The sequence below is a fragment of the Mustela lutreola genome, chromosome 12, assembly GCF_030435805.1.
Source record: "Mustela lutreola isolate mMusLut2 chromosome 12, mMusLut2.pri, whole genome shotgun sequence".
NCBI classification, from domain to species: domain Eukaryota; kingdom Metazoa; phylum Chordata; class Mammalia; order Carnivora; family Mustelidae; genus Mustela; species Mustela lutreola.
In genome coordinates, this window is record NC_081301.1 from 91,294,772 (window position 1) to 91,311,031 (window position 16,260).

Sequence of the window (16,260 nt, forward strand, 5' to 3'; positions counted from 1 at the left end):
GAGTGTGATGCGGCCCCCGCGAGCGCCGGCGCTCTTCCAGTCCCCGCCGAAGACGCTGGGGTGGGGGGAGGGGAGAACGGCCCCATCTCGCATCCGTAACTCAGTCGCGGAGTCTGCGGGGCTTTGAGTGAGGGGACTCCAGATCTCGGTTTGGTGGCACGGTGGCTGCTGGGCAGAGCGGAGCCGGGATCCTCACATCCGCTAACTCGCGGGGCGCGAGCGTGGCTCCTCCGTCCGCTCTCGGAAGGGTTAGACCCGGCTCTTAAGCAAACCTTCCACAAGAGCACTTCCGGGCCTTTCAGGACAGAAGCGGTTTCTCACTAACACCTGGGGAGGAGGGTAGAGAAACAGAATCAAACGCCCGAGAGGGAGGACTGTTGTGTTGAAATGGGTGGTCATCCTTGGGCCAGCAGGCTTTCATCAACATTCATTTTATTCCACAGCAGCAAAAGAGAAAAAAAATGTTGCAAAGGGAAATCAAGGAAACCCAAATTTCCCGAACCAATTCCACCGCCCTAACCCGACGCTACTCGCCAGCGGCCGCACGGCCGGATTCGTCCCAATTAAAAACCCTCTCGGCTCTGGCCAAGTCCCGAGCGCACCCGCCACGCTCGGCTAGGCTCCGATCTCGAGGAGCCCTCCCTGCGGCCAGGCGTGGGCTTGAAAGCGGCCTCGGGCTGGGTGCCGCCAGAGCAGGCCTGCGGGGCGGGGGAGGGGGGGGACGAAGGGGAGCGGCCACCTCACTGGCCTACGGGCACCCCCACCCTCACCGCGGCTGGTCCACCTCTGACCCGCCCCGAGCGCACCGCCGCGTCCCGGAGCGCTGCTGTCCGGCAAAGCGTAAGCAGCTTGGCGCAGGGGGGCGTGAGCGCCCCCGCCAGAGGGGCCTGGCTGCAGGTGGCAAGGAAGGTGAAGTGCAGGGGACTCTGGGGGCGCGAGCGGAAGGAAAGGAGGAAGGCGTGGAGTGGGGTGGAGAGTGGGGAGCGCAAGGAGATCGGGACCCCGGGGGTGGGGGTGGCAGTGGGAGGGAGGAGCGGTGGGGGGAGGGCGGCGGAGGAGGTGCTGCGGCCGGCCTGCGCGCGCGGGAGCTGCAGACCAGCTGGCTCAGACCGCAGCCAGAGCTCCCGCCGGCTCCCCGCAGCCGCCGCAGCGCCTCGGCGAGGGAGGACGTGCCGGCCGAGGCAGCCGCTGACGGAGGCGCGACGCGCGTGGGATTGCCGAGCACCCTTGGGAGGCTGAGGCTGCGGGCGCCGGGGGATCCGTGAAGACGGCGGCGGCACCTCCCGCCGTCTCGGAGCGCACGCGGCCGCCGGGGCTGCGGGACCGAGCAGCGCTCCGCCCGCCGGCCGCCCCGGAGCCGGCCTCGCTGCCCCGCGGTCCAGCGCCCCCTGGCCCGCTGCCGCAGCCAGCCCGCCTGCTCTCCCTGGAGCCCGGGACATGAACGGCTACGGCTCCCCCTACCTGTACATGGGCGGCCCGGTGTCGCAGCCGCCGCGGGCGCCCTTGCAGCGCACGCCCAAGTGCGCGCGCTGCCGCAACCACGGCGTGCTGTCCTGGCTCAAGGGCCACAAGCGCTACTGCCGCTTCAAGGACTGCACCTGCGAGAAGTGCATCCTCATCATCGAGCGGCAGCGGGTCATGGCCGCGCAGGTGGCGCTGCGCCGGCAGCAGGCCAACGAGAGCCTCGAGAGCCTCATCCCGGACTCGCTGCGCGCCCTGCCCGGACCCCCGCCGCCGGGGGACGCCGCCGCCGCCCCGCAGCCGCCGCCGACCTCGCTGCCGTCTCAGCCGCCGCCGCCGCCACCGCGGCCCGCCGCCGAGCTGGCTGCGGCCGCCGCGCTGCGCTGGGCCGCGGAGCCCCAGGCCGGGGCGTTGCAGGCGCCCCTCGCCAAGCCAGGTAAGAGTGTCTGCGGGGCGGGAGCCGGGCGCGGCGCGTCGGCGAAAACTTTGCAGCGGCCGCGGCGGCTTTGGCTGGGAGGCCCGCGGGAAGCGTCGGGCCTCACCGCCCCGCTCTCGCCGAGCCGCTTCTCACTGTCCGGGCGCAGGCCGGCCTTCGGTTGGACCCGCAGCCGGCACAGCCCAGGCACCCGCGGGCAAGGCGCCTCGGGCGAGGCACACGGCGGGCGAGACTGGGCGTCGGGCTCGCCAAACGCCTTCCCCGGGGGAACGTGGCCGCAGCCGCCGGTAAATAAGGAGATCGAAACACGACCAAGTTAAAACCCACGCGGGCACACAGCCCACGGCGCGGCCGGGCTTTTCTGGCTGCGGCCATAGAGGGCCTTGCCTTGGGAGGTTGGGACAGACAGGGGCAGGTCACTCTAGGCTAGGCCAAGGTTTGGCCCAGTCCGAGCTGGGCCTGCTTCTCTGGCCCCAGGAAGCTGGAGTGAACCCGAAGCCTTTCTAGTAAGGCGCGGACTGTGGCTTCCAGCTTCTTGTGATGTGTGGAAGGAAGCCCTATTTAGAAGCTCAGTGAAATGGACCAGAAAGCTTCCTGAGCTGGTATGGGGGACCCCAAATCTGGCGCACCCAGCTCTTACAGATCTCAGATCTTTGAACGCAGTTTCTCAGACTGCCCTCAGCAGTCTCTCGGGTGGGTCTAAAGAAGTACAAATGAGACTTGTCATCCGGCAGGGAAGAACAACTCTGTCCAGAGCTTTTCCAGGGGTTCTCAGTTCTCCGGGCCATGTGGGCCTCTTGCTAACAAGCGGCACATTGGGAGCAAGGGCTCTCTTACCTCCCCTCCAGTCCTCTCCTCCTCTGCGGGGCTACTGTAGAGAGGGTGGGTCTCATACCCCCACTTCCCTGCTTCCATCTGCTGCCTCTCTCAGGGCCACAGACCCTGGATGAGTCCCTTTCCTCCTGGGGCATCTCTAGCTTGCTGTCCTGCCTAGCACAAGTACTCCTGTGGTTTTAGGCTCTTGGAGTTCAGTGGACACGTATTTGATGTTTCCCTTGGAACCGACCTGTACACAGGTAAAAAGCACATCTTCCCAGGAAGGGGAGTAGGGGCTATAGTGAAATTTGGCAAGCACAGGCCCTGGAAGGACCAGAGGCCTCTTGTAGGTGGACCTCTGATAGAGCTTCTGGTTACACCACCTTTCCCCCCAAAAAGACATTGCCCTTGGCTTCTGGAGAGACGCCTTCAGGAGCAGACTCACTGGTAAGGGGATAGGCAGCCTGGCTAGCACAGGTCTGTCGGCTGTCCTGTTGCTCAGTTACGCTCTGCAGGCTTGAAGCCCTGAGAATATCTATGTGAAGAGGAGAACCGGGCCTTAGTGGACGGAGGACAGTTTGCTGAACTTGGATTTTGTGGATATTTAATCCAAAGTAGGGTATAAGCATAAGTGCGAGTAATGGGCGGCCCCCATCCCCCATGCCTTGGCGATCTTTTGTCCGTCTCCTCTCTTTGTATTTATACATTTGCCGTAGAGGCAGGGGAGGCGAGGAGAAAGAGGGTCACAAAGATTCTTTTCGCTTTTCTCCTTTAAGTGAGGACAAGTAACCAGGACGGTTGTGTCTCAGTTCCAGAAGCTGACCCATGCCAGTAACTTTTCTTAACCTTTCCATTTCCAGTTTTCCCTGGCTCCGTTTCCCCAGCAGCCTAGCAGGAGTCAGCGAGTCTGTCCCCTTAGTAGGATTTTGCAGTGGCCCGTCTGCCGTGGGAGGGGGGCACCCAAGGGGGGGGGCACCCCAGGGGCATTGGGTTCTGGAGTCTTTGTCCAAAGGGGATTCTTTCACACCCTGTGGTCTTCAAACCGGTCTTGGGGATAGCCAGAGTTCAAGTCTTCTGAAGAGTCGCAAAACCAAAACAACCTGGGGGAGGAGGGGTCATGAGAGCAGGAAGGAAGGCGGGCAGGGTAGCAGCTGTAGTAGTGAGCTTTGGGGGATCAAAGAGGGAGACGGAGACAGATTTCTACTGGAGAAACCAGCCCTGGTGCACTCCCTCTTCCTCCAAACCAATTATTTGGGGGATGGCCTGAGCCTTCTGAATCGAAAACAAGTAATTGAAAAGACCAGGCTTTGGGGCACCCGAGCATCAGGAACTAAAAGCCCAGTTTCCAACTACTCATTCCTCGGACTCCGTACTTTGCACATTCATTTATATAACTTTTGCTCTCTTCTTTCAACGGGTCCGACCCCGTAGCTCCATGCTTTTAAAAAGCAGCTGACCACCAATCCAAAGGTAGGAGCAGGCAGGAGAAGAACAGATAATGCTTCCCATTAGGAAAGCAAGCCTACAGATGGACCCGTTTCATGCATTGCTCCATATGGAGGAAGCCCATTTGGGGTTTAAGTTAGGGAAAACTGTCTAGTGTGGAGACCGGTTGCTGTTTGTATCGTGCCTTTTTGCAGCTCCTCTTGTAATGTATTTGTAAGTAACATACTTTGCGAATTCAGTAGCCTCTCGGATACTCCTGGACAAGTAGCTCTCTGCATTTAGAGAACTAAGAGACGCTCTGTTAGAATAGTAGGTCCACGTGTACTTAAGTTCACAGACCATTAGGCACCTCCATGTCTCCTGGTGCATTATAGGCCTGTGTTTGTTGTGATATCTGTGCCAAAAATGCCGCTGGTTCTTTTTTGCAAAGGACCTCTTGAGTGCATAGCTATGGGCACAGAGGCTTTTTTGCTGCTGGGTACAAACACAGGTGCACAAACTCAGGAGTCTCTCCCTCTCCAGAAATCTTTGAGAAACCCGCCCGCCCTAGAGAAGTGTATGTTTCTTGGGCACTGCTGGAAGAAAAACATCCACTGGGGGAGTGACACGGTCACACCACAATTCAGTTGTGTTGCTGAAAGAAATCTCTATCCCAAAATTCCGCTTTAGATTCTCTAAGGGAAGGGGGGTTATTTTATCTAACAGCGGAGAACGCTGAGCATCCCTGTCAATATGGCCGTGGCCTTCAGGAGACTTTGCACACTCTAACGTTATGACTTCCAGTTCCGGACTGGAGCGTTCTTTTTTCCTTCTGGGTGTGCATTTCCCATGCTCCTTGATTATCATTTAGGACTGACCTCATAGTACTCGGTTTTGATTGAGCCCCAAATTCTAATTTAAGCTTCTTTGTACCACTGACTCACTTACTCTCCTAAATTCCCTCTTTGTCCTCTTCACTCTCTCCCCCTGCCCCCTCCCTCATGAAAATCTCATGGGAAGTGTGAACCTTCTTCAGCTCTTAGTGTATCTGAGTCAGCAGCTTCAACCAGCCAAGCCAGCCTTTCAGGACCTGGGCTCAAGAGCCGAGGCAAGTTAAGGGTCACGACCAAGGTGAGGAGCTTAGGTTACAGTCCTGTGCTCTCCTCCCTTCCCCCAGCCCAGCTTTCCCCCCAGAAGCGTGTCCTCAGTCCCCCCAGGGCTGTGCAAGGAAAGACCTGTGGCTATAGAGTCTTCCCACATTTGTCTACACAGTAAGTAGGTGCACAGGTTCTTTGAAATGCTCTTAAAGGAAAAAGAAATAAAAAACGGCACAATTGGTTAGGAACCGAACAGGATCAGAAAGGACAGAAGGAGCTCCTGTTCTGTGCGTTTCTCCTGAATAGTAGGGAGAAAGGGACAGTGTGGAAAGCTGTCTTTAAAAATGTTACCTCTTGCTGGACTCCTCTTAGCAGCTTAATGCTGGCTCGGTGTTTTTTTTTGCCCCAGCTTGATTGAGTCCTGTCCCATCTGCTTCCTAATATTTAATTTTACTCTTTATGTATGTATGTATGTATTTGAAGAAGAGACGGACGCACCTGCAAGTGTAGTGATTGTTGCCGGATCCCTGGTCCAGGCTGGAATAGGAAACTCTGGTGATCCTAGGCTAAAAGAAAACGAAAAAAGTGGGAAAGACTTTAAAGTCATTCATCAAGCCTAGTTATGAATTTACATAAAAGCGGGGAGGGGGGGGTCTGGTTACTTAGGACGGCTTGACCTGGGGCGAGGAGCCTGAGTCACAGTTGCCCTCTGAAACTGGAACACCGACCCACCGCAGAGAATCTAGGGGTCCCCTACCCCTGGTCCCTCGCAAACCTTTCCCCGAGGCTGGTGCAGGAAGGAGCGGGGTGGGGTGGGGAGACGCAGGGCGCACAGCTGGGGGGTGGGAATGAACTTGCCGTGGGCCCGGGGCAGCGTCTGGGAGGAGGCCCCCACCCCGCGGCACCCATGCCTGCGCTTTCCTCTCGGAGGGCAGCGGAACGGGCACCCCAGGAAAGGTGTGCGCAGCGGCGGCGGCACGGCTGCCCTGGGCCGCTGTCCCCTAGCACCCGGTCTGTGTCCCGGGGACACTGCAGGCGGCGGCTCGGCCCGCTCCCAGGCCAGCCGCACCTTCCCGGGCTGCCTCCAGGCTCACGGGGCGGCGAGGGCAGGGCCCGGTTGTTGCGCGCCGCCCCGGGCAGAAGCCGGCGGCCCCTCCGCGCGCTCCCGCTCGGTCCCTGCTGCCGCCGCGGCTTCGGTGGCGGCCAGACCGACCACAAAAGCGTGCGCTCAGGCCAACCAAAAATAGGATGTCACTATGGCCCGGGGCACACTTCGACTGAAAAACTTCCAGTACTCCTCTGAAGTTCAGATTTAACTGGGCGTCCTGCCGTTTTGTCCGGCAACCCTAGGCCCAGGCAATCCCCCCTCCCCAGCCCCAGTCACCCCAAGGGTGCCCCTGGGGGTGGGGTGTCTCCAGTGCGTCCACCAGCTTCTCGCTGTCCGTGGGGGCCCTCCTGTCCCTCTGGCGGCGCCAGGACAGGGCTGGCCGGAAAGAGGAGCGCGTCGTCCGGGTCTGGGACCCGCAGGTCCGCCGCCAGCCAGGAGCGAACCCCCCCACCCCAGCTCGCTCCTCTGGGTTATAAATCTGGCGGATAGCCGGGCTCAGGACTTACACAACCAACTTTTCTTCTCCCTGATGGATGAGCTCCCGGGTTTAAAAGATTACAGTAATCACAGGAGGACAGTGTAAATCGAATCCGATAGCAATAACTTTCGGGGAAGGTCAGGCTCAAGTGAAATGTTACCAAGCAACAGGCATTTTGTTTGCAAAATACAATCAAAGAGCACTGATGAGAAATTCTTCCTGCCGCCAGTCAGCACTTTCTGCTAACAGCTTTACAGAGAGAGAGGGAGTACATCTTCATAAATCAAGGTCCGGGCAGGACTTGGAGCCCCTTTCTGGAAATGTTGCTCCTCTTCCTGATGGTGCGTGTGTGGAGGTTGGAGCTCCTCCTCGGCTTGCCTGCCTGTCCTCTCCCTCCGTCCTCCGTCCTCTCTCCCTCCCCTCGTGTCTTCCTCCATTCTTGAGCTTTTTAACCTGCTCTGGCGCCTCAGGTCTCGGGATTGCCACCCTGCGTCCCACGTGGGCCTCGAACTGGGCTCCCGTGCGAGCTCTTGGCAGAGATGGGGGCCTGACGAGTGAACAGCGGGTCAGGTTGTCCTAGGTCCTTCACCCTGGGATCATCCTGTCCCTCTCCAGTCCCACAGGCTCCAAAGCAACTAATGGGAAAGGAAAACCTGTATGGGTTTTTGTTCCCTTTTGACTTTATCATTAAACAGCTCTTTTAAAAATGAGCACAATCAACTACCGACTCACCAGTATTATGGCAAACGGAACGTTCAGAATGGGTCAGTTCTGTACTGAATCTCTAATTTCTTTTTTGGATGGCAACGACTAGGCAGGACTACATTTTATGAAGCTGGGATTAGGCTCCTGCCCCCCTCCCCTTTAGTACTTTTATTAGTTCTATGTGTGTTTGTTGCAACCATTGTCTCTACGCGGGAATGTTTACAGCAGTATGAACTCTGTGAATGTGCCCTAGTCCGCCCAGCTGCTGGCTTTTGAGTTACTGGCTGTATTTCAATGTAAAATTTGACCAACCACACAGATAACGTGGAACTTTTACAGAAGAAGATTTATACTGTGAGCGTCTCAGGGACCAAGAGGCAATGTTTTGATCAGCTCTGTATCATCTTACATAATACATTGCCTGGGCACGTAGTAAGAGATGTAAGGGTTTTTGTTAAATGGATGGATGAATGAATAGCCAGCTGCATTTTTATCAGTTCTGAATAAACTTGGAGATTTATAGATAATTTTCCTCCTGCTTCTTGAAAAGTGCTCCTGAGTCACCGAAGGGTTCAAAACTAAATTTTTGCAAGACCTACAAAGTCCACAGTTGTGAGTCTTATTTCCTTAAGGACCTTTCTATACCAAGGTTCCCCCCCAAATATTGATCCCAAGGAAGCACCCCTTGTTGTTAACGATTTTTTAAAAAGCAAAGCATGACAACTGTGTACTTTTCACAAGTCCCCCCACCTCTCCACCCAGGAAGAAAAAGAAAGATTTTCCACTGATACTCATTCCTTGTTGTACTTAAGATTTTCAGCCACTCAGGGTTTTTTAATGAGTCAGCACTTCCAGTGTGAGATAAAGATAACAGAAAATGTAAAAAAGTGTGTCTCCGATTAGCGTTCTGACATCTCTTCTAGAAGCACGGTCCTGCTTGGGCTCCTTCCTGTCATTGCTGTAAGATTTGTGTGCTTGGAAAACCACCCATCAGGGAACAGTTAGAGGTGTGTCCCCAAAGCTCGTCAACAGTAGAGGACATACAATCCATGTTCCAAACTGTGTGACATGATTTCAGAAGGGGAAAAAAAAAAGTTCAGTGACTTTTGTACTAGGAAACATTCCTCTCTATACCAATGCTTTTGTATTTTCACTAAAGATAATATATTTTTTTAAGATTTTGTTTATTTATTTGACAGAGATCACAAGTAGGCAGAGAGTCAGGCAGAGAGAGAAGGAAGCAGGTTCCCTGCTGAGCGGAGAGCCCGATGTGGGACTCAATTCCAGGACCCTGAGATCATGACCTGAGCCCAAGGCAGAGGCTTTAACCCACTGAGCCACCCAGGCGCCCCTGGGTTTTGCAGATATAATTGAATAGAATGGATAAAACCCACCACATACACGTCTGAAAGATTCTCCATTTTTATGTGTATGTTTATTCCACATATGTGGTAGGCTTCCGCAAAATATTTGAAAAGAATACCTAGTTTTTTTTTAATATGTGACTACATTTTCGCATAAAAACATCTTCTAAAGGAGGAAAGATTTTGCAAACTGTAGTTTTAGATTGGAAGTTACTTTTGCGTGTTAAGTTTCTCTCCCTTCTTAAAGTCGTTAGTGAAAAGGAAAAAGAAGTCTTGTAGCTATCTTCAGGCTGATGTATGTATTTTCTGAAGTTGGTCGTATTATTGTTGATAGAAAAAGTTTCCTTCTTAATCAAATATCTCCTTCTTTTACATACTTTGACCCGAGTGAAGGGTTTAGTTCCTGGGTGGCTAGGAATATTTCTCTATCATGAAAAATATGAACTTGAAGAGTGAGTAGTAAGATTTTTCAAATTCCTGGATGTTTAAACATGAGAAACAGCAGACTGTATAACTTTGAGTAGGGGATTTGGAATTTCCCATGAAATTGATTTCTTTCTACTTTTGGGGGAGAAGGTCTGGGTATCTGCACCCATATTCTAGGGGTAAAAATGTTATCAGTTGGAGTATATTCTTACTCTCTATGTTCCAGGAATTAGTGTGTTAGTTTCAAGAAGAAAGAAGGTAAAATGTCTGGGGGACCATTTCCCTTTTCATCTGTTGGTTGGCCGTGTCACATTTCTGTATCTAGAAAGGCCTTTGTGTTTCAAGACAACATGAACATTTTATAAAGTTCATTTTTAGGGGGGGGAACCCTAGAGATGTAAAGCAACACCTGTTATTAAATTACATTTTATCGCTGGGCTCGAAACCCACCCTCTATAATTACTTGTGAAAGTCTGTATTTATAGAATAACGTACAGTACATCTAGTTTAGGTACAACAGGTCAACCACTAGTAGGTCGTGCCACAAAATCGCGTGGGCTCCAAGCTCTGCCCTTCAGAAATGGTGCTGGTGAGGAAGGATTCTTGGCACAAGGTGAGAGGCTAGTCTACTCTTGCCCAGGTTCGCAACCCCAGCAGCCTGGGCAGGGGACAGGGATCCTGCTCCCCGGACAGCCTGGGGCAAGACTTTATGGGCTGATTCCGAGCAGGAGAGCATTGGCTGTGCCCCATTCCTTGGTTCCTTCAAGGTCTCCTGTCCTCCCTCTGAATGTGGCACGAAGAGTCCTGAGCTCAGGTGCTTGGAATGTCCTGAATTTGTAGATTTGATTCCTGGGACACCCTGTTTGCTTTCTTCACCATGTGGCCCTAGCCTGGACACCCGGAGAGGCCAGCCTGACTGAAACCTGAGAAGAGAGCGTGGATGAGTCAGCACCACTCCCAGAGAAGCAGCCAGAAGCACGTGCTGCTCCCGGCATGCCACTGTGGCACTGTGGGGTTGGGGGAGGGCAACCGGGAACCAAGAAAATCAGACAGGCCGGGGTTTTTTGCAGGCTGGGGGTTCCCAGCCGGTGAACAAGCTGCCCATATGCCATTGTCCTGTGGCCTCTTCTGCAGAGCAGGAACACAGGTACCAAGGTGGAATCTTGCATCGTCAGATTCAGCGTCCTGTCACCCAGGGTCGAGGAGACTGGGATAGTGTATCCTTGGCCATTATGGAAAAATGGTGGATGTGTCCGATTTGCCAGAACATCGTCCTCTAGCTCCTGTCTGGCCAAACCTTTGCTCTTGGAATCACTTTCTTCTGGAGCCTGGCATGTTCTGTGAAACAGTGAATTTGGTGATAGACCTCAACACACTTTCCATAAATGGAAAACTTATTTTCCATTTGGCAGCTCATACGGGGTGGGAAAAATTATATCATATCATATCATATCATATCATATTATATTTCATTTTATTTTTAAGGTAAACTCTACCCTTAACATGAGGCTTGAACCTGGAGATCAAGAGTCAAGTACTCCACAGGCTGAGCTGGCCAGATACCCTGGGAAAAATGATCTTTTAGCATAGGAAGCCATTTTAAGGTTCACTCATTTAAAAAACAGCTAGGTTTTGAGCTTCCTGGCTGTACTTACGTACCTTTTATTTCCTAGAAGAACCAGTTGTTTCTCTTGCTTTCCAAAAAAATGTCACCATCCCTTGACACTGTGTGTCCTATTTCTTTCTCTCTCTTGTTTTTAATTATGGTAAAATATACATGCAATAAAATTTACTATCTTAACTGTTTTTAAGGGCACAGTGTAAGGGGACTAAGTACATTCAGAGTGTTGTGCCACCACCATTGTCCATTTCCAGAACTTTCTCATTATCTGAAAGCCTGTGACACAGTAAGTCCCAGTCCCTCTTCTCCAGCCCTGCTGACCACCATTCCACCTTCTGTCTCTGTGAGTTTGTCTGTTCTAGGGACCTCGTCTAAGTGGAACCCTAGAATATTGTCCTTTGTGACTGACTGACTTCACATGGCATATTCTCAGGGTTCATCCCCATCATAACATGGGTCAGAATTTCATTCCATTTTGAGACTAAATAATATTCCACTGTATATACGTACCAGGTTTTCTTTGTCCATCTGTCCATCCGTGGACCCCTGAGTTGCTCCACCTTTGGCTACTGAGGGTGATGCTACGATGAACCTTTGTGTGCAGTACGCATCCTGCTGGATAGGAAGCAAGTTCTTTCCTGGCTGTGTTTGCTCTTCTCCTTGTACGAGCATCTCCTCTGCCCAACGAGCTAAGTCCCCCCAGGTGGGGACCAGTCTTAGACTTGCTGGTGTTTTTCACCTCCTTTTTTTTCCTGTTTCCCTGAGTATCTTGCCTATTACAGGGATGCAAATACTTGATACTGATAAGACTAAGTAAAGAAAGCTTAGAGGTACACAGTATTTAAAGCACAATTTTATTAGTTTAATATTTACCTGGGGCGTGTCTTTGACTTGTTTCCCCAGGCTCCACTGAGGAGGGGGGCGAAGTCCAGTCGTGTGTTGAGGCCGGTGCTGGGTGAACACACAGTCTCTGTCCACTCATTTTCCAGGGCTTAATAATCGAGTAAGCGCTAGGAGGGACGGACGGACCGGTCAGGAGTCGGGATAACGTAGATAGGTCTGCCGATTAGAATGTGAATCTGTGGAAGCTTTTTTGTTGTGGCTTTTCTCTCTTGGACGAAGAACAAATACCTGTTCGCTGAGGAGATGGCATCAGGGTCCCCTGTCCTGGGGAGTTGCAGAAGGGAAGCTGGCAAACTTCTCTTACAAAAATAGGTCTTGAGCACGTCCCAGAGGGGTTGCAGAAAGCAAAGTCGGCTTTGTATTTGTGGGCCCAGGATGACCCCTGCGGAGAAACCTTGTATTGGAAAAAGCGGTAGTTGACTTAAAATGCAGATTTGGGTTAAGTGTGAATTTATACCAGACTTAAGACTGCAGGTCGTACTGATAAGAGTTTAAGCCTGTTTTTAAAATGCATTTACCGTTGCCAGACACACACCGGTTGCTTTGTGAAGAATCAACATTTTGTTTTTCCTTCATATTGAAAATAAATCCCACATTAGAAGAATGTTCCTAAATGGGCCTTTGTTTAAGGCTTTTGAAACAAACAACAATACATTGGAGGAGGGAGATTTTTGGAGCTGCAGTGATGAAATGTCACCGCTGGCTTTCTAAGTACAGTCAGGTGTGCCCACAGGGAAGGCGACAAGGAAGCCATTCAGGCTGGGCTGTAGAAACAGGCTGACCGAATGTTTACAACCTGACAACTGGGTCATTAATAATTTTCATCTTTAGATCAGTTACACTGGCTCTGAGTAGAGACAGCCAGTCAGTGTTTTCAAAAGGATAAAAATCTACTTGCATCTAGTGTGCTAGTAGAGAACACATCCTTTTATTATAAAGGTCTGTTGGCATTTCCTACTGCAAGCAAATCCAGGCTACTCCCTTCTGCCTGCTTGGCGCTGTGATACCAGCCCTTTGCGGGGACAATGTCTTAGGTCAAAATGCTAAATTTGGAGCTGTTCTGGTTTTCAGCAAATCTTCCAAAAATCTTGGGACGCTCCCCGCCCCCCCCCCGCCTTTTGGTATAATTCAAGAAGGTGTCTTTCAATCCTTTCCATGAACCTTACTAATAAAACAGTTCATGAAATGGTTTTACCTCTTTACCCCTACAGTCCTGGAGTTAGGGGCTCCTTGTTTCATGGGTGGGTCATGTCCCCTGTGCAGTTTGACAGATCTCTCCAGCCATTTCCTCCCTGTCCTGTGACCTACCCTGCCATTCAGAATTCACAGCTGGTTTTGCTTGACCCTTAGTGCAAGGTGCGGGGAAGTCAGGTCTGTCACTCCCTGGAGTGGCTTTGTAAGAAAGATTTCAATGAAGAGAGGCCTCTTCCTGGCACTTCTACTGATTAGTTATTGTACTAGGTAACCCGAAGAAACATAGGACCAGTTCACAAGACCTGTGTAATGCAAAATCTGCCTATGGGAAATGCATTTATAATGTGAAAATCCCCTTCTATGGATAAAGGGTCCTGCACCCGCTGCTGACGTCCCTGGGTAACACCAGCCCCCTCGTTCGCAGAAAAAGAACCAGGAGACAAACCTGAGCTCATTTTCCCGTTCTTCCCTGGGCTGTGTTGATCCCTAAACCTGCAGAGGTCCCTATTTAGATCGTGACTGCTATGACAGCTACATCTTTTATGGTTATAGGTACCAGATCCCTGTCCTGTGTTCAAGGCAAGCCTCTCTGTGCACCTCAGTCTGAGAAATCATTCCAATTTTTAGATTTTTATGTAGTCTGCCCCTCCCCCCACATTGGCCAAGGAGATGGTTTGGATTCTTCTTAAAGGCTTTCGGAACAGGGGGTGCCTGCCTCGCTCAGTCCGAGAGCCTGTGACTCTTGATCTCAGGGTCATGAGTTCAAGCTTCACATTCAGTGTAGCGATGACTTAAAGAAAGGACAAAAAGAAAAGGAAAGATAAAGCAAGGCTTCCGTGTGTTGATACCCACCCAGTGGCATCCACCCTTCCAAACGGCCTGTGTGCGGCTCTCCCCCAGCTCATCTGTTCCTCTTCATGCACACCGGGGCAGGATTAACCCAGCTCTTCTCTGCTTTTCAGACTTGACGGAAGAGCGGCTGGGGGACAGCAGCTCGGGCGACAACACGGAGACCTTCAGCGACAAAGACGCGGACCAGAGGAGCTCCCCAGATGTGGCCAAAAGCAAGGGCTGCTTCACCCCGGAGAGCCCCGAGATCGTGTCCGTGGACGAGGAGGGCTATGCGGTGCAGAAAAACGGAGGCAACCCGGAGAGCCGCCCGGACAGCCCCAAGTACCACGGGGAGCAGAACCACCTGCTGATCGAGGGCCCCTCGGGGACCGTGTCCCTGCCCTTCAGCTTGAAGGCCAACCGGCCGCCCCTGGAAGTGTTGAAAAAGATCTTCCCCGCCCAGAAGCCCACGGTGCTGGAGCTCATCCTGAAGGGCTGCGGCGGGGACCTGGTGAGCGCCGTGGAGGTCCTGCTGTCCAGCCGCTCCTCTGTCGCCGGGGCTGCCGCGGACCGGGCCGCCGAGCCCGAGGGGCTGGTGCTGCCCTCCAACGGCCACATCTTTGAACACAGCCTGAGCTCCTACCCCATCTCCTCCTCCAAGTGGTCCGTGGGCTCGGCCTTCAGGGTCCCGGACACGCTGAGGTTTTCGGCCGACTCCAGTAACGTTGTCCCCAACCCCTTGGCCGTACCCCTACAGCATCCTTTCCCCCAGCCGCCCCGCTACCCGCTGATGCTGCGGAATACTTTGGCCAGGAACCAGTCGAGCCCCTTTTTGCCCAACGACGTGACCCTGTGGAACACCATGACCCTGCAGCAGCAGTACCAGCTGAGGTCCCAGTACGTGGGCCCCTTCCCCGCCAACTCGGCCGGCGTCTTCCGGAGCTCGCCGGTCCTCCCCGCGCGCGCCCCGGAGGACCCCCGCATCTCCATCCCCGACGACGGCTGCCCGATCGTGGCCAAGCAGACCCTCTACACCGAGGAGGACTATGACGAAAGGTCCGACTCCTCAGACTCTAGAATACTCAACACGTCCTCCTAAAGGCCGCTCCCTGCGGGGCGGCGTGACCAGGTGACCTTTTCTGTGCATTCGAACCCCGGGCCCGTCAGGAGAGGCCGCTTCTGTGTCCACCCTTCCCTTCTGTTTGGCAACGTGACTGTGCTTGATTCTATACCTTAGCAATAAAAAGCATAACTTATTTAATTTCTTGCACTTCATTGGGAAAAAAATGCCAAATAGCTCTGCTCTGTGGCTTTAGTGCTGAATGTTTATTGTCAAAGAGAGTCTGATGCTAAGAATTGTCTTGGGAAAGCCGGGTCCAGCGGCAAGGTTTATTTGGGGAGGGAAGGCTGGGGGCCCGCTTTGCTCCCAAACTCGGACCCGGAATGCCGACAAAACAGTATACTTGAATGCGGTTTTGTGAAAGAGGATTCCTCAGGATCTGTAAAAACGGAAGCAAGCGATTTCGGTTGCAAATGGACCTTATATTCTCATGCTAAAATTCCTTCTTGCATTTTAGAGAGACGCTGCACTTCAGGAGGGAGTGAACCGCTCACGTGCTTCTGTAGGCTCGGACAGTTTTCAGAGACAAACTCCTTTAAGAATTCTTTCCGCGTGGCTGAACTGAAACATGCGTGATGTCCGTGTAAAGCCCATCCCAGCTGTGAACTGCATGAAATGTATTGTGAAATGAACACAAGGTTAAGCTTTGTCAGGTGAATGTAGCATGCTGAGGGCTCTAGGAAAAAAAAATAATAATAAAGTAAGGAGAAGATCTTCGTCTATGTCATTTCTGCTTGTGGAAAGAGAGTCTCTAAAGAGAGCGGTTTGATGTCGAAGCTGCTTCCTAGCACATGGATCGGGGGGCCCAGGGGTCTGTTGAATGGGGACACTTCTTGAGAAATATGAATGAGAGTTTGGGGGCTGTGTTCAGAAAGAGGATTTCCTGTTGAAGAATAGAGCTCAGTCCAGTCCCTCCACACCTCCCGCTGCTCCAGCAGATGCGTTGTGAGGGCCTCGCCTGTGTGAGACAATGCTTTTGGTCTGCTATGACCCGAGTCCCCTGTGCGCCAGTCCGAGCTAAGCAGGGATGATCGTGGAGAGTCCCATTCAAAAAAAGTAAAAATGAAACAATTTGCACCGTGAGGCGCACGTACTTAGCACTGTGCCCGACACAGAGAAAGCGCTTGGTGGGAGTGAGGATTGCTTTTAATCGAGCTCCCTAGCTTTTGCATTCGTGATCCGATTATTTTAAAAAGAGAGTTTTTAAACAATAATGCTCAGTGGTGCCCCACTATAGCCACTTCTCTTGCTACGTCTGTTCTTCAAAGAGCCTGA

General features: G+C 52.6%; 1 protein-coding gene across 1 annotated transcript; it reads left to right on the plus strand.

Annotated features, from left to right (window-relative positions):
• The first annotated feature begins 1,240 nt into the window (after positions 1-1,240).
• On the plus strand, positions 1,241-15,670 carry DMRT3 (doublesex and mab-3 related transcription factor 3). Its single transcript, XM_059142264.1, has 2 exons — positions 1,241-1,897; positions 13,997-15,670. The coding sequence occupies exons 1-2, from the start codon at positions 1,438-1,440 to the stop codon at positions 14,962-14,964; spliced, it is 1,428 nt and encodes a 475-aa protein (XP_058998247.1). The 5' UTR covers positions 1,241-1,437; the 3' UTR covers positions 14,965-15,670.
• The last annotated feature ends 590 nt before the right edge of the window (positions 15,671-16,260 follow it).

Coding starts and splice junctions, on each gene's coding strand:
- DMRT3 (XM_059142264.1), top strand. CDS start 1,438: ATGAACGGCTACGGCTCCCCCTACCTGTACATGGGCGGCCCGGTGTCG. Junction 1,898..13,996: donor GGCGCCCCTCGCCAAGCCAG/GTAAGAGTGTCT, acceptor TCTGCTTTTCAG/ACTTGACGGAAGAGCGGCTG.